Source organism: Puma concolor, chromosome B2 (genome assembly GCF_028749965.1).
Source record: "Puma concolor isolate L17-30 chromosome B2, mPumCon1.1.hap2, whole genome shotgun sequence".
Lineage (NCBI taxonomy): Eukaryota > Metazoa > Chordata > Mammalia > Carnivora > Felidae > Puma > Puma concolor.
Window position 1 is genome coordinate 38,600,150 of NC_141671.1, and position 23,421 is coordinate 38,623,570.

Here is a 23,421-nt window from a genome sequence, read left to right on the forward strand (position 1 = left end):
GGTAGATGTCCTGTTTGCATGAAGATGCTCCAAAAGCCCCTCCCCAGCCCTCCTCTCTCCTTGACCCTCCCCACCAGCCACCCCTATGGGCTCTGGTCAGGCCTGCTCTGCCCCATTGTAGCATTTTGGGCACTGGGTAGGGGCCTCTCTGCTTATTTAGTGCTTCTAGTGGACTAAACGCACATGGAGAGCAGGATCTTTCACTGTGTGTCCCCAGAGCCTGGCCCTCTGCCTGACACACAGTGGGGGCCTGACAAATGCCCCTGGTGCACATATCAAATGAGGTGAAAATAAAGTCAACCTATGTTTACTGTACTGCATAAAGTCTCCTGGGTTGGGGGGAATGCAGGGAGGGCATGATGGAGATTTGGCTACAGTGATCCATGTCTGGATTTAACTTTTCCAGGTCACATTTGGGGGAGGGGCTTTGGGACAACAGCGTGCATCTCACTCCACACACGTCTCTCATCCTGTCCTGCATCTCCTTTCAGTTACTTGCTTGAACATTCCTGTCTCCTTTACTCTCTGGAGAGATCCTGAGATCAGCCCTGGCTGGGAAGAGGAGGGGGAGGATCTTGAACAGGAAGTCTAGAAGGCATATAGGGGTAGGGGAAGCAGGAGGGGCTCCTGGGGTTGCTGGAGGCCTCATGCAGAGATGGGGGTCTTCTGAGGTCTGGGGACCCCTTCCATCTCGGGGGCTCCCCCTTCCTTGAGGCCGAGTCCCCTGCTGAGCAGCCAGAGCTGGGAGCACCTGTGCAGAAGCAGAGGACCCAGTGGGAGGACCAGAGCCAGCCAGGCCAGGCCCAGGAGGATCCAGATGGCTGCCAGGCTCCGGTACACCGAGATGTAATGCTTGCTGGGGTCTGTACCTGGCAGGGAAGGGACATGATAAATGCCCGGGATCTGAGGGCACAGCCACACCCCCTCCCAGGTTCCATAGGGGTCTTCACCAGCCTCCCCATAACAAGGATCTGCAGTGGAGGGAAAGGGTGATGGGTCCCAGGCCACAGATGTCTAAGGATGTTGTGAGAATCCTCAGAAGCCTTACAAATTATTTGTCTCCCCCAAACAACCAGGGACTATTTCCCCATTCCCTAACCCTCATGGCCCCCACTCGGAGAAGTGTGACTGCCTTGTTCTCACCGACAACATAGTCCCCGAAGCCAATGGTGCTGAGAGTGATGAAGGCAAAGTAGAAGCCTTCACCGAAGCTCCAGCCCTCCACGTGGCTGAAGACCATTGGCGGGAAGATGAGAATGACCAGCGTCCCCAGGGTCAGGAACAGAGCCAGGCCCAGGATCTGCAGCAGCTGGGAGTGAGAGAGTCTGTCTCTGAGTCACTTGGAAGGCCCCAGTATCGGGCAGGGGGAGTGCGCAAATCTGGGAGTGCAGCTGGGCCATAGCTATGTCCCTTCCTTGCGCTGCACACCTTTGGGTTAGTGTTTGTATCCTGTGTGTGTGCTCTTGCCCAGGCCAGGGGAATATCTGGTCAGAGGGATTTCATTAGTGGGTCAGGTTGGAATTTGGAGACTCCTTTGGGTCTGAGGATCACGCTTGGATAGACCTGTCAGAGACTCAGAGCTGGGACAGAGGACAGCCACTGAACTGCCCCAGATTCTTCTGCACCCCAGTCCTCCTTAGTGTGCTGGCTTTGCAAAGGGCTAGCCAAGCGGGTGGGCGATGGGGGTGTGCTGGGTGGCCCAAAGTTTACTTTCAACCGCAGGAAGGGGTGCTGGAGTTCTGTGATGGCCACAGAGATGTGCTGTCCAGATTCCCTTTCAAAGGAGACCTTGTTGATCAGCAGTCAGCCAGCGGCCTCTGGCTCCCGGCTCCTTTGAGGCGTATGTCAGCTACAGAGAACCGCCGGGCCCACAGGCACACCCTTCCCAAGAAGGCCACCCTGTGTCTGACTGAGGCCAGGGTATATAGCCCTGGCTGATTCAGCACCCTGTGACAACTCCCATGGCCACACACGCTGGAGAGCTCCACGAGGGGCTGGCCAAGTCTTTGTCTAGCCTGATCACAATTCAACTTCTCCCTCTGCCCCGCCCTTTCTTCCATGAGTTTCTACCCCTAAGACCCTGCCTGCCAAACCGCGTCTCGGTATCAGTTTCTGTTTTCACCCCGCCACAGGGCCATAAGGAAGAGGGGGCCCTACCTGGGAGCGCCTGGGCTGCTCCTCCCACCTCTCGAGGGCGGCCAGGTGGGCGTGCAGGCCTGCACCCAGGTGGTTGAGGAAGACCACGTTGAGCGGGATGCCCACCAGGGCATAGAAGACACAGAAGACCTGGCCTGCCTCCGTGCTGGGCGCCAGGTTGCCGTATCCTGCGGGGGGAGGGGAGGAGTGTGCAAATATGGGAAAGAGAGAGTTCAGAGCTGCCTCCCCCACAGACTCTAGGTGGTCATCTTCCATTACCTCCTGGAGTAGAGGAGAAGCTCCTCTCTTCCCAAGAACATTCCCCCCAGCCCCTGCTAGAATGATCTCTATTTGTAAGAATCCTGCTTGTCTTTGAAAGGCCCATTTCCAATGGCACTGCCTCTAGGAAGCCCTCCTGACTGCCACCCTCCTCCTGCCTACGTGGAGTGATTCCTCATAGTGCTTTGTGTCATTCCTGTCTAGTTTTTCCCTGGGGGAGGTGAGGGAACACAGCAGATGCTATTGGTGTGCTGTCCCCTCAGAACAGCTGGGGCATCACCTGCAGCCTGGGGGACAGTTCCTGTCCACCCAGATGGCTCTCTACTCCAGGTCCCTGCATCTCTCTGTACCTGAGAACGTGCGTAGTCTATGGGCAGGTTCAAAATACTAGAGTTAACACATCCGGGGTCAGTTCTCAACCATCGAGGGCAGGAGTTGGTAGATAAATAGCCTCATTTCCTCCCCCCTCACAGGCAATGTTCGGAGGCTGGGCTCTGCCTGTGCTTTCAGAGGGCCCCCGTGGGAGCAAGGCCAGTTGTCCTAACTGGGACCCTGTTCACCCATGCAAACGTTGCTGCCCTTTCTCCTCTCTTGCTTTACCTCCCCACTTCTCTACTTGTGCTTCCTGGAATCATCTCCTAAATAAACCACAGTCCTGGTCTCAGCATCTGCTCTCAGCAACCGCAACCAAAACAGGGACTTTGGGGAAGCCCTTCCCCACCCAGACCCTTTACCTATGGTGGTGACAACCGTGCCTGCAAAGAAGAAACTGCTGCCAAAGTCCCAGTTGCTGGGGTTGGTGGAGTTGCCTTTGGGGTTCACACCCTTCACCCAGGCTTCCATGATCACCTGTTGGGGGGGGGTGTGGGGTGGGAGAAAGAGGCAGCTGATGGTGGCCAAGCTCTCTGCTGTCATCTCACCTAATGATATTCTTGGATGGTCTTGTTTCCATTTTGTGGAAATGTAGGCTCTGTCCAAGTAGCTAAATGCCTTTGCCCAAGTCCACCGCTTGTTCCATGGACCAGGGCTGACCGAGGTGTGGGCTGTAAACATGGGCTGGTGGAGGGGAACGGGTGTAAGGAGGCAGAGGAGGGTGCTTAATGAGTGGTCCAGGTGGGAGGTGCTTTCTGTGGCCAAGAGGGTGAGACGTAGATGTGTTGTGAGGACAACAGGAAGATTCCGGGTCGGATGTTCCCGGAAGAGCTTACTGGGGAATGTAGATTTGGGGGGCCACAGGGAAGCCATGGGGCTGCCCTCCCGCAGGGCTGATGGTGGGGACAGAGAACCCCGTTCTGGGTATTCCCGGGGAGCGGGCAGCCTTGCTCTTTGCTGCCCCCTCATGAGGCCCAGCCCATGCCTACAAGAGAAATTCCATCAGACACCAGGGCAAAGGTCGTGTATGTAGCGGTGTTTCTGTGCCGTGTGTTGCACGCATGCATGTGCATGTGTGTTGAGTGTGTGGTTACGGAATCTGAACCCCGGAAGGCTCAAGCGTAAGCCCCTCTGTCCCGAGGCCCAGCCCTCTTGGAGATGGTTAGTGATCCCTCCCCAGTTCCCTCCCCTGTGACCATGCCTTGTCCCAGGCAGCAGCACAGTCTTGCCACTTGATAGAGCCCCCAAAGCTGGAAGAGGGCAGTGGGGGAGGGGGCCACTCCGGCCTCCAGTTCCTGTGGGAACCTTTTCCCCACTGGCTGGGTGTGTGTGCTCCTGGCCAGGGTGGGGGTGGCCCTGGTAGGCTGGGCCAGTCTTGGAGTCCTGACACAGGCTGTCTGCTTTTCTTCACTTTGGCAGAACTGGTCTCTTCACATGTGGACTTTGGTCTCCCTCCCGTTCCCACACACCCAGAGAGGCCAGGACGGAACATTCCGGAACACGATCACTCCCTGGAGACCCTCACCCTTGGGAGCAGCTCTTGCTCTAGGCCCAGCTGTCTCCCACAGCCAACCTGAAGCACTCCATCCTGCTGAGGAGGGGCCTTGATTCAGCGAGGGTACTGAATGTGGGGCCCCCAGTGTGACCCTCCATTTTTCTGTAAGAATCCACACATGTAGAAAAAGCCAGACACGAAGCCTGTGAACCGGGGCAAGGCCTTTTTCCTGTGGAGGCGTCTCTAACACTGCTTCTGGTACTGTTAATGGCTTTTTCCTCTTGTGAATTTTACCAGTAATGTGTGCTCTTCTGGAATCCTATTCCTGTCAGCCAGGCATCCATCCCCTGGCAAGTGAGGGTCCCTCCCAAGGAAACTGAGGACGGAGGTGTCTTGGCTCCCCTGGGGAGGCCAGGGCCAGGGTGTTGTTATTCAGTGGCTGGGGCTGCAGTCAAGCCTATTTTTTAGGCTTGTTTTTTAGCTCTGTTTACAGAGCTAGTTAGATCCCAGCCACCAATCCTTCCCACACCCTCAGGCTCCTGGGTTTTGCGTCTAGTCCTAGGCTGAGAGAGGAGGAGGTGCCATGGGCTCCAGGGCCTGCGAGGGTCTTGGGAGGTGCCAGAGCCCTTCTCAGTCTTAATAGGGGTGCTATGGTGCCAGCCCTGTACTGCTGGAGAGCAAGGAGGCCTCGTTTCCTGGAAGAAAGGGCCTGGACTGGTCTCTCACATCTCTGGAAAGTTCTCTCTGACCACCCCACCCAACTATCCTCTTCTAGGTCAGCTGTTCTCCATCTTGAGGGCATGGGCATGGCCTGGAGGGCTTGTTAACAATAGGCTGCCGGTCCTGCCCCCAGAGCTCCTGATTTGGAGCGCCTGGGGTGGGGTGCGATGTCTGCATTTCTAAAGGACTCCCTGTTGATGCTTATGCAGCCGGTCCAGGGGCCGCACTTTGAGGACTGCTGCTCTAGGCTGTATCCTGCCCACCCCAAGGCCTTACACTTAAGCTAATTCGTATGGTGAAGAGCAGCCAGCTGAGGGGTGAGTTCTGTCCCCAGTACTTAAGCCTGCAGTCTTGCCCACACTCCCCCTCTCTGTGGCCCGGTTTCCACCTACCAACTGGAGACAGTGATAGCCATAGGTCATTATGAGGAAACACAAATAAATTTCTTGGCTCCAGAGGATGGATCATGACCGGTCTAACCCCAGCATGATGACCCTGTTCCCCACTGTCTTAGGCACCTTGTAAATGCTCACTAAGTGCCAATTATCACTCTGATGACTCTGCACTTGGCTTGTTCCTTTGTGGTGGCTGTTGTCTTTCACTGGGCCCCCTGGTCTCCAAGGCATTCACAACACCCTGGTTTTGCCATGCTTCTTGGAGAGAGGGTACTGGGGCTCCAGAGTTTGTGCAGAGAAGTAGGAGGGGCCCAGACATAGGGGGACATGCTCTGCCCCAGAGAGAGCCCCCTATGGACGCCTTGCTGGTGTAGCCATCATCCTGCTCATCCTGCTCACTGGGCCGGGGAAGACCAGCATGGCAGCTGCTCCTGACCGTAATTTGTGTGTCCCACCCACAGCCCTTGAGTGTGGTCCGCAGGGGGAAGTGAGGGGGGTGAGGACAGAAGGATTAGCAGCCCCGGGGTTGGGGTAGGGGAAGTATGGCGCGTGGGAGAAGGAAATTTGCACAGTGTTGCTAACACTGACACACAGTTCACATTTATGCAGCAAGTGGCTGCTTGAAAAGCGCTTTTGATCCGCTGTAAATGTCTGCAGCACCTCTGAGATCATTCGGCTCACCTTTTAGATGAGGAAATTTGGGATCAGTGAGTTTGAGTGACCCGCTCAGTGTCACACAGCAATCTGGTTCTAGACCTGGGGCCAGAATCCAGCCCTAGATCTCCCTAGGTCTCTGTTCCCGCTCTACACTGCTTCCAAACAAGCATTAACCACCCCTCTCCGGGCTGATCGCCCTGGATCTGCCACGAGAACCCCCACTCTGCCCACCATCCCACACCAGCACCTCCCTCTCACCTGCACAAACTGCTCCAGGGCCCGCTGGTCCAGGCACGTGTAGTTCTCCAGGAAGCGCAGCTTCTCAAACTGAAACTGGTCCCTGGACTGAGCCTCCGCCTGCTTCTCCAGCAGCTGGAAGACAGTGGCACCAAGCAGCAGGTAGCAGACGTAGGCCAGCAGCAGGGGCAGCACCCGGCCACCCCAGCAGCTGCAGAGCCTGGCTTGGGGCATGGTGTGGCCGGGAATCTGCCGGGGCTGCGGGGCTGCCTCTGAGAGGGGGGAAGCGCCCGGGGACCCGTGCCCAGCCTCCTGCCTGCCTCGCCCTCCTCGTCCTCCTCGGCACAGGTGTCTGGAGGCCGGGGAGTCTGTTTGAACAGTGCGGCTCAGCGTGGCTGCACTAAGTGCCTCCAGCGCAAACAGGCCAGCCACCCCCCACCAGCCTTTTGGACCCTGGAGAGCACAGGTCAGTGGCATGGACCCTTCAAAGAGACCTACCGGGTCCTCCTGCGGTCGTCTTGTCTTACCCTCTGCCTACAAGTTGGATGGGTGTTTCTGGACCAAATCAGATGCTTTCCCCTTCATTCTGCCCAGGCCTGCGTGGGTGCCCTCCACAGCCCCCAGCTTTTCACCCGTGATGGATGGCTTTGGGTCCCCACGCTGGGAAGGAATCAGGATGGGTGTGAAAATGCCTTGTGCTCAGTTGCCTTGGCTACAGAATGGGGCTGGGAGGATGGCCTGCCTATTGAGGGCCCTGAAGATAATAAACTGGATAACAAATCAGGGCAAAGCAAATAGAGAACAGCCTTGACCAAGAACAGGAATAGGGTTGATGCTCCCAACAAGTTGTATGCATTTGCTTCATAGCTTTTGCTGAAAGTTTTTTTTTGTTTGTTTGTTTGTTTTTGTTTTTTGGCTTGAAATCCTTATCAGGTTTCCTCCAATACAATATTGGTGAGATGTATGTGTGAGTAAAAAAGAAGCTAAAATTATATCCTGGCCTGAGATGTTAACAGTGGCTTCGCTCTGGGGAGTGGAATGGAGGGTGTTTTCCTGTCTTTCTCTTCTTTGCTTGTGTGTGAATTTGCAATAGCTTTATTGAGATATAATTCACATACCATTTCATTCACACATTTAAAGTATACAGTTGAAGGGTTTTTAGTATTTTCAGAATCATGCAGCTATCTCCACAATCTTTTCTAGAACATTTTCATCAGTTCTGAAAGAAACCCCTGAGCATCCAGTCTGCCCCCTCAGCCTCTGGCAAAACCATTAATCTGCTTTCTCTCTCTGGATTTCTCTATACTGGACATGTCATAGAGATTCAGTCTGACCGTTTGTGGCCTTTTGTGTCTGGCTTCTGTGTAATGTATTTAAGGTTCATCCATGTTGTGGCATTTGTCAGTAGTTTATCTTTTTTTTTTAATGTTTATTTTTGAGAGAGGAAAAGAGACAGAGAGAGAGAGAACAAGTAGGGGAGGGGCAGAGAGAGAGGGAGACACAGAATCCGAAGCAGGCTCCAGGCTCTGAGCTGTCAGCACAGAGCCCGACATGGGGCTCGAACTCACAAACCACGAGATCATGACCTGAGCCGAAGTCTTGCTGCTTAACTGACTGAGCCACCCAGGTGCCTCTACTTTATTCTTGTTTATGGCTGAATCATATTTCATTGCGTGGGTATACCAACATTTTATTTATCCGTTCATCAGTTGATAGATACTCAGGTTGTTTCTACTTTTTGGCTATCAGGAATATTGCTACTACAAATATTCACTTACACGCTTTGGTGAGGATGTATGTTTTCATGTCTCTGGGAGTGGAGTTGCTGGTCACGTGGTCATTCTATGTTTAACTTTTTGAGGAGCTGCCTGGCTGTTTTCCAAAGGGACTGCACCATTGTACGTTCGTACCTGCAGTGTGTGTGTCTTCCAAGTTCTCTGCTCACGTTTTCTGTGATGGGCTCTGGACGCAGACAACACGAGCCGCCTGTCCACATCCTTCCCAGCTAGCAGAGCCCAAACCGTGTGCTTGTGAGCCCCAGGCAACGGAGCATGATCGGTCTAACCCATCATGATAGTCCTGCTCCCTGCGCTCTGGGCCGGGTTCCCGGGAGCAGCCCCGAGAGGGGGATTTGTGTGTGAGCAGTGGGGTAAGCGAAGAGCAATACGGATGTGGGGCGAGCAGGGTCAAACAGGAGACCATAGTCCCAGCTCAGCCTGGTTCGTGGAGAGCCCTGGTGGGTGATGCACACCGTTAGTCCCAGGTAGAGGCAGGGGAGCTGGGCTTTCACAATCCCACACCAGCCAGTCGTTGAGCCATCTCTGGCACACAACTGGCAAACGGCTCCTGTAACCTGGGGATGGTCCACTGGAGTCCTAGGTGATCGGTAGGCCAGGCCATTGGAAGCAGAACCACATTAAAGAGGGCACAGAAATGGGGAGGAGATCAGAGGATGGACAGCATCCCTCGCACCCACTTTCCTGGCTCTCTTGCAGCTCGGGTGGCCCTGTGACCCAGTTCTGGCCAACTGGGTGTGTGCAGAGCCGGTTGTGGACGTGTGGGGCCAGGCTGTGCTGTCCCCGCAAAGGGCTCAGCTGTGGCTGGGCCCACCGTTCCCCCTCTGTGTGCCCTGAATGCACAGATGGCTAGCCTCATTGAGGGAAAGGTCAAGAGGGTTGCAAAGACGCTCAGCTGATTCTTTTTTTGTTTTTGATGTTTATTTTTTATTTTTGACAGACAGAAAGAGAGAGAGGCAGATGAGCAGGGGAGGGGTAGAGAGAGATAAGGAGACAGAGAATCCCAAGCAGGCTCCAGGCTCCGGGGCTGTCAGTACAGAGCCCGACACGGGGCTCGAACTCACAGACCGTGAGATCACGACCTGAGCCAAAGTCGGACGCTCAACTGACTGAGCCACTCGGCTGCCACTGATGCTCAGCTGATTCTTGCACACACCTATCTCTAGATTTCAAAAATGTTGGGAACATAAACCCTATTTGTTTAAGCCACTGTTACGTATTCTGTTACTTCCCAATGGCTACACAAATTTTTGTTGTTGTTTTAATTGTTCAAGGCTTATTTGAGTTGGAAGAAATAGCAACACACTCCAGTTATCTGAAGTAATTGAAATAATTTGTGAAGGGAAGCCAGGAGCCACCAGGCTTCTGGAGCAACTGGGCCTGTGTCCTCACTCTTAGCCATTAACAGGCTCTGTTCCCTCTCCTCGCGGGGTGCACCCCTCCACTCGCCCCAGCCAGCCGGCCATTCCCTCCCTGTGCTCTGTCCTGTCTCTCTGCCTCAGATTCTGCTCCAGGCCGCCCTGCTGGCATCCCATCAGCATCAGCTGCTGCCCTTCTCTTCTTTCTCTTGTACTTCTTGTCTCCAAGGTGAGGCCGATGTCAAGAGCACCTTTTCACGTGGGCCATTTCACAGGTGTCTGGATGGCCTTGAGTCAAGCAATACCTTCAGCTGCTCTGCCCCAGCCAGGGGGTGGGGGCATCACATGTACAAGTGTCACTTGGAAGGGGGTATGGGGAGGCAGATACCGTGGCCTCTGTGTCCAGGACAGGCCATGATGGTTTCGGTAATGAGAGAGAGAGAGAGAGAGATTAGAGAAAATAAAAGCCAGGGGAAGATTTTTTTTCCATTTTACCACTTCAAGTATGTGAATGATCAAGAGAGTGGTAGTGTCATAGGATTCTTAACCTGCTCTAAGGCCAGAACTAGAACAACAAATAACAGGGGGTGGAGGTGTAGGCAGGATGTGGAGGCCACCCCTGGGGAACATCCCGGCACTGTAACCAGTGCCGAAGGCAGCCAAGGTGTCTCCGCTCCGAAGCACCTCATCCATCCCATGGTTGAGGGGGGCCCTGCCTGGGTGTGGCAGCTGCCTTCTCTGCAGTCCTGCTGGTTCTGGGTTCCCTGAAGTCACCTGTGGATCTCGAGCTACCCCATACAAGGCTCTTCTATACCCAGAGCTTTCCCAGACAGCACCGTGGCTGGGATGTGGGCTTGTCTCGGAGGAGGAAGGAAGCATCAAGACTCCCCAAACTCACCCCTGACCGGTTTTTCTTTATGGTCTGGAGAGATGGGACCACACAGGTTGACTACCATCTTATCATCACAGACTTGCTACTTCCTGGCTTTAAGCTTGGGTTTGTAGTTACACCTGCAGGGCCGCGTAATAATCAAATCCTATTTTATTGCCCTAGAGAAGCTCAATGTGTGAAGAGTTCTCTTGTGTATCATTTAGAAAGCTCATCCGTTGACATCTGGGGGAATCTCAGGCAGGTCTTAGTAACTTCTTCAGCCCAAGTATCCTCCACGGGTCTGGACGCTGTCCACAGGCAATGGTGGTGGTTCCAAGGTGGAAGGAAATCAAGGGAAGAGTATAGACTGTCTGTATGGGAGAAAGGGGTGGGCGCTGGGGGCCAGAGCTCTGTCTCTGACATGTTGAGGTGGAAGGAGGGCTGGGTTAGCCCTTAACTGGAGCCCCCCCGCCCAGGTCCTGGCAGGTTCTCTAGGGTCAAGACACTGCCTTCACTTATGGCCTACCTACTGAGAACCTCCTGTGTGCCTGTTCTCCCCCTGTCCTCGCTGCTCACTCTCCCCTCTGAGGGTCCTTCCTCAGCTCTTCTCTGGTTGTGCCCCTCATCTCCTGTTCTCACGTTCACTTTTCATGGACCCCCAAAGACTTGACTAGAGTATAGGATGAGTCCTTCTCAGGAGCACTTCCATTTTAGTGTGTGTGTGTGTGTGTGTGTGTGTGTGGAGGTGTGGGGGTGTACTTATGAAAACCCCAATCCCAAAGAGCCAGAGAGTGGTAACATAATGGTGGAATTGGTGGGCGGGGGTCAAGTCACGAGGTCATCCTGCTCCACAGAGGCAACCCTCTTTCTCTCCACCTTGACTCATTCAATACATGCCAGTGGAACCCTCTGTGCTGGGGCCTATTGTAGTGACTCCAGTCGGCTGTGGCCTCATTTGGTCAGGTTTAGGAGAGAATCTGCTTGACTGTGGGGACCTCCCCTGCCCATCAAACACTCCATCTCCCACCCCACGGGGGCACTGCTCCGCTGTGAGTGACTGATGGACACAGGGCATGATTTATAATCCCTTTCAGGGAATTATTGCTGCTAATGGGCAGAGCCAATTTGTGCTTCCAAGTGGGGAGGGCAAAATCAATTAATGGAGAGTCTAACATGGCCAGGCCTGATGGCAGAGTGTGGCCTGACATCCGGCAAGTGATAAGGGACTTTCTGAGGCTGAACTAATAAGGAGATTGGAGGAAAAAGAAGAAAAACAAAACCCCTCTCAGATCAATTTCGTGTACAATGGGGAGAGAATGCAGAGTAAACAGAGCAGCTGGGCACGGGCTCTTTCCATCTGGATGAGCCCTGAGATAAGGAAAAGGACAGGTTGCCACCCCACCAACCAACATCGGTATTCGCTTAGGGAGTCACTCAATAGACACATATCCGCACAAATGAAAAAGGGCACGTTCCAAACCGGAACCAAAGGGAGAAGATAAGGCCCACCTGCCCCGGGTACATCCCTTGCAGGGAAAAGGGCAAGTGGAAAAAAGGAGCCGTGGTGTCAGACCCTGCTGCCCTGAGCCCCAATGATTGGCAGCACCACGGGCCCAAGCGAAAAGTTCTGCATATGGTCATCTGGGCTCCTGGACGTGCCCCCACAGTGAAGCGTGCGGGAGAGCATCCTGTGTGGAGGCAGGGGTGGCACGGGTTTGTATAGGTCTCTGTCCTCGTGGCCAGAGAGGAGTGTGACCTCCAACTGTGTGGCCAGAAGAGAGGAGGGAGAAGGCTGAGGGGTGATTTGAGGGAAAGGCTTTAAACAAACAAACACACCTGGTATTGACCTTGTTCAGATTTTCCATTGTTTTTTCTGTTGTTGTTGTTGTTTGAGCAGTAGGATTCGTTTCTCACATGAACTCTTTCCCTGCACCCCAGGATGGGCACTGTGAAGAGAAGGGCTCTGGTTGAAGTGGGGGATGGGGCTCCCACTTTGAGGGCTTGGATGCAAGAGCACCCCCCCCACCCCCAACTCATGATTCTGAAATAGATACCCTCGCTTAAATTGGATTTACCTCAGAGTGGACTCTGAGGCAAAATTTTGGTGTGAGTAGTTCATGTGGGAAGTGGTCCCAGGAACCCATCCCAAGAGAGTGGGGACGAGAGACAGGGGAGGGGGGCAGTCAATACAAGGTGAGTTTTTGAACAGGCGTCTGCCGTGGGCACCTGGGGCTCAGCCCCGCCAGGACCTCTGGGAGGCTGTGTGGGGCACACCTCAGAGTTGTCCTTGGTGGGGCAAGGAAGCTGGGGGTGTTTCTCCACCAGCGCCTGCCCCTCATTAGTTGAGGATTTGCTCTAGGAGAGCTTAACTCTTGCGCTGCTGGCCTGCCCTGCCAATGGACCTAGAGTGTTCCTATGGGGGAAGAGGACCTTCGGGTACAGACAGACGGATACTTGAGACAGGAAGCTGTTGGTGTGGATGATAACGGTTCACCAAAGCTACGTGGGACCTCCAGGTGGGTTGGGGGACATGGGCAGGACACAGCCAGTGTCTGTCAGACTCTTCGTTCTATAAGTCATTAGTAGTTTTCTGTGTCATTGTGGTTTGTAAATCCTGCAGGGAAAGAGCTCATCTGTGGAAGTTGATGAAGGAATCGTTCAGCTTGTCAGACAAATACCTTTGGGAGACAATAAGAGTGGGAAGATCATGCCTCTCTCTTGTGATGGCCACTAAATTTGAAAAAGGCAAGGGGATTGTTAAAGGATCCATTAGACACCCTTTATTAAAGAAGCCCTTATGCTTCCTTATGTGTGCAGACTATGGAAAAACCCAGAGCTGCAAGATGCACTGGGGCAAAAGCAGCAATAAACTTGGGAACACATGGACCAGGATGTAGATGTGGGGTGTTGATCAGGATACAGTCCATCTTGGCCCCAGGGAGGAGCAGAGCCTTCCCAGGGCCTGGGAGATGAAGTGAACAGAGAAACTGAGAGTGTAGAAAAGGCCAGGGCTGCTGCTGACTGTGTGGGATCCTGGCAAACATTTTTTGTGAGCTCCTGTCTATATAAGCAATTTGATTAAAACTGCACCAAATTCATGAGTCCATCTGAGGTGTAATGGTTACTGGTGAAGATTTAGAATGTTGGAGACAACAGGTACTCGTGGATTTGTTTGTTGTCCATTCAGTACGTGCGAAGATTCTTTGTGCTATGTCTGGTACTTTTCCTATGTGAGAGTCACTTAAGTCAGCAGGTCAGCACCATTCTGGTGGTCCAGTCCCGAGCAATGTCATGAAGGAAATGCTGCACCGGTCGGTCGGTCAGTGCATTGATCGTGCATTGATCGTCACACCTGGAACTGGGAGTGCAGGGGGGAGGGGGCTGGTCTGGGGAAGGGCTGCCTTCTCAAGTTGAGGAGTTGAGGGAAGTGAGAGGGAGGGATCCCTAACCAGCTTTCTGTTTGCTCCTTGCTCTGAGTTCCCCCTCAATGCACATAAAATGGGCTCAGCCCTGCTTACTGGCAGTTGGCCATAGAAACCCAAATAAAGCAGTTGACCCTAAAAAAGCTTGCTGCCTCCCTCCTTGTCCTGACAGAAGCATCCAGGGCCACATAGCCAGAAGCCATTTTCCACACAGGAGAAGGAACCTGTGTTAAAGGAAATGCTATTTCCTCCTCCCACATTTTACCCATACATTGTCAACTTCCAACATTCAGGGCCAACTTTTCCACATCTCCTCTGCCTTATCACCCCAGCAGACCCTTGGACACATGTCTTGAAATACTCTCTCCCCCCATATTCTTAGATGACTCACATCCCCCAAGTCTCCTATTTGCTGTACTCCGTGTTCCTATTCGACCTCTCAGCCCCACGCCTCTTCACCTCATTGAATCCCTGGCCCACCATTCTAGTTGTAAACCTGCCTCTCCCCCCTTCCTCTCTGTGCCATGCCCCAGCTCTCACACTCTTATCCACCTTGACAGTGAGCCCAGGCCCATCCTATCCCACCCCAACTCCATCTTAGCTCAGATTCCCTTGTTTATTTGTTTTTTGTCCATCTCCCCAATTAGAATGTAAGTTCTTTTTTAAAAAAAAATTTTAATGTTTATTTATTTTTCAGAGAAAGAGAGAGTGTGAGCAGGGGAGGGACAGAGAGAGAGGGAGACACAGAATCTGAAGCAGGCTCCAGGCTCTGAGCTGTCAGCACAGAGACAGATGCGGGGCTCAAACTCATGAACCACAAGATCAGGACTTGAGCCCAAGTTGGACTCCCAACTGACTGAGCTACCCACGCATCCCTAGAATGAGAAAATTGGCACTTTCTCTGTCTTGGTCACCTCTGAGTCACCAGAACTTAGCACAGTGGATGGTACATCCTTGTTAAAAGAATGACCAGATGGATGAGTCATGTTTACATTTGAGGAATTGCAAGGGGAATATTTCTGCCTATACATATGTTTTAAAAGTTTATTTATTTTGAAACAGAGAGGGGAAGGGGCAGAGAGGGAGAGAGAGAATTCTGTGCTGTCAGCGCAGAGCCTACGGGGCTTGATCTCAGGATCTCACGAACCTTGAGATCATGACCTGAGCCAAAATCAAGAGTCAGACGCTTAGCAGACTGAGTCACCCACGTACCTGAGTCACCCATGCACCCCTTGCCTGTATTTTAAACATACACCCATTGCATTAAAAAACAGTCCCTGTCTACGTAGTCAATCATCTGTTTCTATTTGTTTCTATTTCTATGAATTGGTTTTTCTCCTACAAACCATGTTTTCCTGCTTCTTTGCATCCTTGGTAACTTCTACTGGGTGCCCCTTCTATATTGTTAGATGTTAGATTCTTTTTTTATTCCTTTAAATGTTTTTTTTTTTAATTTTTTTTCAACATTTATTTATTTTTGGGACAGAGAGAGACAGAGCATGAACGGGGGAGGGGCAGAGAGAGAGGGAGACACAGAATCGGAAACAGGCTCCAGGCTCTGAGCCATCAGCCCAGAGCCTGACGCGGGGCTCGAACTCACGGACCGCGAGATCGTGACCTGGCTGAAGTCGGACGCTTAACTGACTGCGCCACCCAGGCGCCCCTCCTTTAAATGTTTTTGAGCTCTGTTTGGAAACTCACTGAAAGCAGTTTGACTCTTTTGATGCTTACTTTTTAGATTTTGTTAGGCGGGACCAAAATAGCTCTGATCTCTGGCTAATTTGGTGCCACTTCCAAATGTATGCCACACATAAATACCTTATGTGTTTTCTGTTCAGTGACTTTTTTTGTGAGAAGGTTTCTCCACTGTGGCTGTTGGGAGTACTCCCAACCCTGTGTTATTTCTGGAAAATTTTCTACTAGCTCCTTTCTTTCTCCAGCCTTGAGTGATTTCTTCACCCACGTGTCTCGCCCAGCAGTTGGCTGAAGACTTGAGAGAACCCTCTGGAGATCTCCGCAGTGTGTCCGCACTCTGCAGCTCACTCACCTCTTGTACTTGGCCTTGCCAATGGAAGCCCCCTTGGCCTCCCTGGACTATAGGCTCCAATTCCTTAACTAGGGAAACCACTGGGCGCCACCTGGTGCCCGCTTCCAGGACTGCAGTCTAAGTACTGTGAGGAGCTGTAAGTTGGGGCAATCATAGGGCTCACCTCACTTGTTTCCCTTCTCTTGGGGGTTAGTGTCCTGTACTGCCTTTTCCCAGTGTTTTATTGTCTTATACATTTTGTCTAATTTTCAGTTATTTAAAGCAGGAGGGTAAATCATGTCCCTGTTGCTCTATCATGGCCGTAAGTGGTGGTCCTACTTTTTCATATACAGTGTTCTCTCAAGTGCCCTTTCAGTAGGCAGCGTGGACGGAAAGAGTGAACTCTGAGAAATTCTGCATCTAGTCATATACCATCTCTGGGTTTCAATATCTGTATCTGTTAGCTGTGGCTACAGTTAATGCTTCATGACAAATCACCCCAAGGCTTAGTGGCTTATAACAACAAACATTTATTCTCATGATTTTGGGTCTTTGGATCAGCCAGGGTTCAGCTGGTCTGGGCTGGACTTGATGGGACGGCTCTGCTCCAGGCTACAGGTTTGCTGGCCTTGGCTCCAGGCTGTAGGCTGGGCTCAGATCTGCTCTCTGTATGTTCTGGGATCTAGGCTGAAGGGGCACACCTATCCAGGGCATGTTCTTCTCAAGGCAGATCCCTGGAGTGTGAGAGGAGAGCCCGAGCATGCAGGCTCATGTCAAGCCTCTGCTTGTATCACGTCTGCTAACATCCCATTGACCAAGGCAAGTCACAGAGCCAAGCCCAAATTTAAGGGGTAGGAAAGAATACCCTACCGCCATGAGGCTGTGGCAAAGCTTTGGATGTATAATTCTATTTCAGGGGGCAAAGTCTTAAGACTGGTTATTCAATCTACCACAGTTTCTGTATCTGCTTCCTAAAAATCCCTTGTAGCAGGATCTGAGCAAGCCACATTCTAAACTGTCCTCCTAACATCTCCTGTCAAGTGAATAGCAGAGCAAATTGAATTCTAGTAGGGACTGGGCTGGAGTCACCGGCCAGGCTGCTTTCCAGAAGATGTTTTGGAAAGCTCTACAGTTTGGCCTGGAGTGAACTCACATGCCCCACTGAGCTCAGGATTGCTGGAGAGTCTTTTCAGAGCATTGCACCCATTTCTCCCATTTTATTTTATTTTATTTATTTATTTTTCCAACGTTTATTTATTTTTGGGACAGAGAGAGACAGAGCATGAACGGGGGAGGGACAGAGAGAGAGGGAGACACAGAATCGGAAACAGGCTCCAGGCTCTGAGCCATCAGCCCAGAGCCTGATGCGGGGCTCGAACTCACGGACCGCGAGATCGTGACCTGGCTGAAGTCGGACGCTTAACCGACTGCGCCACCCAGGCGCCCCTTTTTCTCCCATTTTAAAGGCCAGTGAACTTTGTGGAAGATGCACTGTGGTCAAGCATGCGTCCACATCAAAGGCCCAGCTTCCATTGGGAAGGGACATTTGGGGGGGGGTGTCCCTCTCCAGTTGCTGTACACACTTGGTATACGGCTCTCTCGGCAAGACACCATGGCCCAGCTGTCTGTTTTTCTCTCTTCTTCATTTCCTCTCCTGCCTTCAGTGATTGCTGCAGAAGGCGGGTTCACACCCCGCATGGGCCCACACCACACATCTCTGTCAATAAGGCCTTTGGATCCAGGAGATAAGTTCTCAGCAGGAGATCTAAAGTCAATAGACTCTAACCAGCTCTAGAGGGCCAAGGGCACTAAGGTGTGCCAGGCACACTGAGGCTGTCTCCAAAGACTCTGGCCAACTCCATGCTGCCTCAGGGCTCTTGGGACTGGGTGTCTGTGTTACACGTGTGCCCTGGGCACTCGGGGAGCCTTCTAGGATCTGGCTGTAAGGGCTCTGTTTTGGTCTTCCTGGGTCCTACAGACTTTATTGAGGACTTACTATGTGCCGCAGGACTGTGAGGGCCAGGGAGGCTGGACCCTGCCCGATGGGCCTCAGTCACAGAGCCAGAGTAAAGGCATGGGCCAGATGCCAGCCCAAGAAGTCTGGGTTCTGTCTCTGCCACTCATTAACTGAAAGGGTATTTTACTCAATGCCAACTTGTGCTGGGGACATAGTGATGAGCAAGACATGTAGGTCCTTGTTGTCATGGAGCTTTTAGTCTTGGGGGAGGGGTTGCAGGCCATAAAAAAATAAGCAAATAAAGAGAGATGATATGTCAGGCGGTGATGAGGAAAATAAAACAGAGAAATGGGATAGAGAGCAACTAGGGGGTGGCTCTAGTTGGGCGGTCAGGGAAAGCCCCCGAGGAGGGGACATTTGCCACTAACAAGCCGTTAGAAGCCAGCCCCTCCCCTTTGCTTCAGGGTTTCTAATATTATCAGTGAGGGTGTGGATTGGAGCGGCTGTATGGCCTGCTGGCTTTGAAATGGGACCATCTACCTTCTCTCGAATGATCCTTTTACCCAGTCCTGGGCAGGGGGGGACAGCAAGCCAATTCAATGTATTTTCTCTCTGCTCTCTTTCCAGGGCGGCAGGTCCTGTATTCATAGGACAGAGATAGCAGGAATGGTAGACAAACACTTTTACTCAGCTTCATTTCAGATGTCCATCCTCTCCCCACTCCACACCTCTCCCCACCTACTGCTGGCTTGGGACCTTGCTGCCCTTGCCCTCTGAGGGCCTCCTGAGGGCTGGCCCACCCTCCCCTGGGTCTGTATCATGCAGCCAGGCCCCAGAGTGCTGCAAGGGCTCACTGAGGCAAGCTCCTGGCAGCTCTGTTTTCCCGGTGGGAGCAGGGAGTTTGGGCCCAAGTCATGCAGAGCCCCAAGAGGCTGGGTGAGGGTGTGAGGCCCAAGGTGCCCACACCGCGCCTCTCAAGCTCTCTGCAGAGCTCCTGGGAGCCATCCACAGCTCCTAGGGTGCAACGATGTCCTTGGACCCTACAGGGTGGGTGACTCTTTAGAAATACGGCTGATTCAGGCACTGCCTATAGATCATCTGGGCCATGAGGGTGATGGCACAAGGTTTGGTTTGGGAGATCAGGACTGGCCATCAAGATGCTTTGCACTCCACTGCTTTGTCTTTAGCTCCAATGTCCTGCCTGGCTTGCCCCAGCCATTCCTGGGCTCCTAAACCAGGGGGTAGGGCAGAGAGCGGGCTGGTAGGTAGCTAAAAATAACAGATGATCATTTCTCCCGTATTCTACCAGCATGAGCCTCCCCTGCCACTGCATTATGATGGTACTATTTCATAATCTCTAAGGTTTAAAATCGGCCACTACAAGAGTGAGCAGAAGCCCTTATATAACCACTAGCACCCCGGCATTGCCTGGTCCGGCCAACAGCCCCAGTACCCACAGCAAGGATGGTGCCAGAAGCCCTGGTCCCAGCCTCACTGGCAGCCTCCAGGACACCATCCTTAAGGAAACACGGCCCCCTCTATGGGAACCCAAATCACTAGTTGCTCCCAGCAGCCCACAGATCACATCTGAAGCCAGGGCGAGTGAGAAGAGATGCCTTCCTTCATCTGTACTCCATTCTTGCTGCCACAGTGCACGGCCGGATGCTTACTGGAAACCTGAAAGGAGACAGGATGTCTTGGTTAGGCTGTGCGTGGGGGCACTGATTTGTCCCTGATTGAAACGCATGGGGAGGCGTCAGCGGGCCACTCCCTTTGGGTCTCAGTGCCCGGACTCCTGGGGGCTGCATTTATTCCCCCAGCAATGAAGGACGCAGCCTCCTTTGCCGTCTCCCTGAGCCAGGACCAACAGTCATTGTCCAGCCCCACTGACATCCCTACCAAATTCTCCAAGAGATTCTCTTTTTGGTCCTTCTATTCATTATATTCCGCCTGACCACCATGGCCCATCCTGTCACCTCCCATGGCTGGACAGGGAGGGAGAAGGGCCCCTGAGGACTAGCCAGCATGGTCCCCAACCTGTGGTGCAACTGGGCAAATCGTGTTGGTTCTCTGGGCCTTACTTTCCAAATACCCAGGTGGATGGAGCAGATGAGGTATCTAGTAGAAGAAAGGTAGCTGGCAGGGCTCCTTGCTTCTCCGAGTGTGCTCCGTGGATCAGCAGCATTGGCATCTCCAGGGAGCTTGTTAAGAAGTGCCGAATCTAAGACCCTACCCAGACTTCCAGGACCAGAATCTGCACTTTAACAAAATCCCTAGATTTACTGGCACATTAACGTGTGAGAAGAAATGGTATGAGTGACGTAGTTAATTTGCTTGAAGTCTGGCTCTCATAATTAGAGCAGAAGGGCTTGGGAACACTGTTTAAGACACCTGCAGGGGGCAGAGAGATTGAGGAGTGGGGTGGCCGCGGCCATCTGCGTGTGGGCACGGGGACCTGGCAGCGGGTGGGGAGTGTGGGCATGGTCTGCCTGACGTTGCTGAGGGAGAACCAGTAAATCTCTGTGCTGCACTCAATGTGGGAGGTGGCAGCGAGGGAGAGGTTGAAAACGATTCAAGGCTACGAGCCCTTGTTCCTTCAGATCTAACTCTGAGTGCAAGACCCCAGGCTGTTTAATTAAGTGAAGATGGTCCTTACTTTTCAGACATTCCTAGCTGTTCTAGATGAATCTTAGAGCGGGAAGGAAGGACACCAGGCACACCGGTGCATGTGAAGGGGATGTGTTCCAGTCACTCTGGACCCACGGTTCCCAGCTCTGCTGAGCACTGGAAACCCCTGGGGGTGGGGGGACCTTTAGAAATCCCAGGCCACTCCCAGGACAGATTAAATCAGAATCTCGTGGCGGTGGTAGGGGACCAGGTGACACCAATGAAGAGCCAGGGCTGAAACCCACTGCTTTGTGGGCTCTCTGTTCCAAGGACGGTGAGGGCAGGTCCTGGGGACCAGCAGGCATGGGGCCGCTGAGCATGTCGTGGCTCCGGTGTTTCCCCTGCACCGCTGATACGCAGCCTGGGCCAGGATGGGTTAGCACTGCCAGTGGTGAGGAGCAGAGGGTCTGAGCCGGCTCCTGCCCTGGACTGTCACTGCATCCCACATACGCTTGCCTGCAGTGGTGACCGGGGCAGGGGCGGGGCTGAGAAGGAGCGCCACAGAGCAGGGCCGAGTGCCCCACAGACCCAGACCTCAACCCCACAGAAAAGGTGCCATTTCTTTACTTGACGAACCCCAGTGAAGCAATGGAGCTGTCAGTCTGTACTGGGATTTTGTGACGGTAGGTTCCCAGACTGGAGGGTACGGCTACAGAGAAACCATTGAAAGGAAATCACTCCTCACCCTGTTGGGCCAGTTCCCACCAGAGGCCAGTTTCCCCGCTAACAGCTCCCTGGCGCTTGGCTGTTTATGAGGGACTTTTATGGACATTATCTCAGGAGAGGCTGGCCACCTTGATGAAGGGGGAATCTGAATGTGGCAGATGTGTGAAGGCAGGGGCAGTGACCTGCCTAAGGCCCACAGTGCTCAGTCAAGGAGCCCCGCGTTTAGGCCTCCTCCCTCCCAGTTCTGGGGCCTTTCCATTTTCCTGGGATGGATCCTGCCCGGTGGGGAGCTGGAGGGTTTCTCGCAGTGGGGACGATGGAGTCCAGGCTGGCAGGGGCCTCTGAGGCACTCCGCAGAGGCTCCGCCTGGCCCCGGCTGGAGAAGAGGGCAAGGGGGTCACACCAAGGTTCCTGTCCAGATGGAAACACTTCCAAACTCAGGGATTAAGGAAGGTTTTATTAAAAAGCACTCTAGAAAGGGGTTAACCTCATTTGCTCAGATTTTAAAGCCATCCTTGGCAGTTGGAAACAGCAGATTTGACACCGTGGATGACGAACGCCCCATACGGGGGATATATACCTGTCCACACGTGCCCCTGGCAGGGATTTAAACGTTCCACAGCTTTTCCATGAATCCTAAATCAACTAGATTCATCCTGGCCCTTGGTGAAGTGTGTGAGGCGGCGGGTGAGGCTTACGTTAAATCACCCTCTCTGGGCTCCTGCTCTTAGGCTGATAGTCACAAATTCCCCATAATGAGCACTCCTGAAGAAGCCCAGACAGACAGCGCCACTAAATTAAGAGCAGAGGGAGCCCAGGGCAGGGGAGAGGGAAGTGTTTGCTTTGGCTGGGGAAGGTGCCTGGGGCCCGGCCTGCATGTTTGCCTGACAGGGAGGGCTGATAAGTGGGCTGTGTGGAAAGTGCTGCGTGGTGGGGCCTGGCCATCTGCCGCACGTTGGGGGAGGCCGCACCTGCTGGCCCTCTGGCCCTGACCTGGTGGAACCCTTGTCACCCTTCTTCAGCTTCCTCTGCAGCCACACAACCACTAAGAACCCAAGATTATTTTTTCTCCCCTTGAGAATAAAAATTGAACCCCTGAACTTTTGTTTTGATGAATTACTTCCAGGCTGCTATTTGTTTGGAGAACAAAGCTCCCAGCTGCAGGGTGGGTAGAGGCCAAGAGACAAACACCCGACCGACCACAGAGTGATTTTCAAGACAGCATGGCCAACTGGAGACAGCACAGAAAAGCTGGGTTATCCCAGCTCTGCCATTTGTTAGCTGGGCAAGTTATTCAGCCGCTGTGTGCCTCAGTTTCCCCTCCTGTCAAAAGGGGGATCAGACTCTTGGCTCTGTACACTCGCAGCACCCCATCTTTCAGTACAGTTTTCTGTACCATCTGGGCAATGGCATTAGCAGGAGGACGCCATCTTGACATAGACCTTGGGTTTATGCCTCTTCTTGTCAGAGAGGGTTGGAAATAGTGTCTTTATGTGGGCAAAACCTGGGTAAACACAACCGAACAACGTTGCTGACGAGTAGACGTCTTAAAGGGATGGATGATGGCTGATTTCAATGCATTTGTTCCAGGGGAGGGTTTCTTCCTCCACATATGTTCTGGACGCCATGCCCTCTCGTTCCTCCAAGAGTTTCCCCTGCAGGCTCGGCCCTCTTTTCCCTACCATCAGCCTCCTTTCTTCTCCCGGACCATTCCTCTCAGCACATAAGTGCGTCTTCACAACCACTGCCTCCCTTCAGCCCCAGCCTCCCGACTGCCCCTCCTCCCAGCCAAGCCCTTGGGTCAGCTGTCCCCACTCACTATCTCTACTTTTGCTCCTTCTTTTCTTTCCTCAACCACCGCAATGGCCCCTTTATTCTCCCAGGTCCCCGCCCACAGGGCACTTGTCCAGGGCCATCATGACATGCAAAGTGGACACCAGGCAGCATCCCATTCTTGCTTAGCCTTCCAGCAGCCCTGGGCTCTACCACCCCTCTCCCCTGGACCACGTTCCCCTGCAGGCCTGCCTGAGGCCACACTCGCTCCCCTGCTGTCTCTTCTCTCGCCCTGGCTGAGCCTTCTCAGTAGCTTTGGTGAGATCTTCCTGCTTACCCCCAAATGTCAGAGTGCCCCAAGGGTCTGTGTCAGCGATTAGAATAACCCTATTTACTCTCCTCAACAGGGATTCCACCCAGTGCATTCAGACCTTGCCGCTGAGCTCCAGACTCGTGTTCAGGGGCCTACTTATCTCCTCTGAGATCTCAAAGGGCTACTGAAACTTGAATGGGCCAGCCAGAAATCTGAATTCCTCTAGCAACTTCCCTCTGGTGTCCACTCCGCCCTGCCTTCCTGCTGATGGCATCCCCATC

The 23,421-nt window shown here is 53.1% G+C and overlaps 2 protein-coding genes across 4 annotated transcripts in view; both read right to left on the minus strand.

Annotated features, from left to right (window-relative positions):
- Positions 1-265: 265 nt before the first annotated feature.
- Positions 266-6,525, minus strand: KCNK16 (potassium two pore domain channel subfamily K member 16). Its single transcript, XM_025925462.2, has 5 exons — positions 6,313-6,525; positions 3,150-3,264; positions 2,158-2,324; positions 1,144-1,309; positions 266-869 (listed from the first exon to the last, which is right to left on the minus strand). Exons 1-5 carry the CDS (start codon positions 6,523-6,525, stop codon positions 646-648), a joined length of 885 nt encoding a protein of 294 aa, XP_025781247.1. The 3' UTR covers positions 266-645.
- Positions 6,526-18,388: 11,863 nt separating this feature from the next.
- KIF6 (kinesin family member 6) overlaps positions 18,389-23,421 on the minus strand; it is a 384,724-nt gene continuing 379,691 nt past the window's right edge. For all 3 annotated transcript variants that reach the window (XM_086706762.1, XM_086706761.1, XM_086706763.1), the window contains one exon: positions 18,389-19,398. In XM_086706762.1, coding sequence (XP_086562888.1) covers positions 19,388-19,398 — 11 coding nt within the window. In that variant the 3' untranslated portion in view covers positions 18,389-19,387. The remainder of the gene's footprint in view (positions 19,399-23,421) is intronic.

Coding starts and splice junctions, on each gene's coding strand:
- KCNK16 (XM_025925462.2), bottom strand. CDS start 6,525: ATGCCCCAAGCCAGGCTCTGCAGCTGCTGGGGTGGCCGGGTGCTGCCC. Junction 3,265..6,312: donor CCCTGGAGCAGTTTGTGCAG/GTGAGAGGGAGG, acceptor CCCCCCCAACAG/GTGATCATGGAAGCCTGGGT. Junction 2,325..3,149: donor CACGGTTGTCACCACCATAG/GTAAAGGGTCTG, acceptor CTCCCCCCGCAG/GATACGGCAACCTGGCGCCC.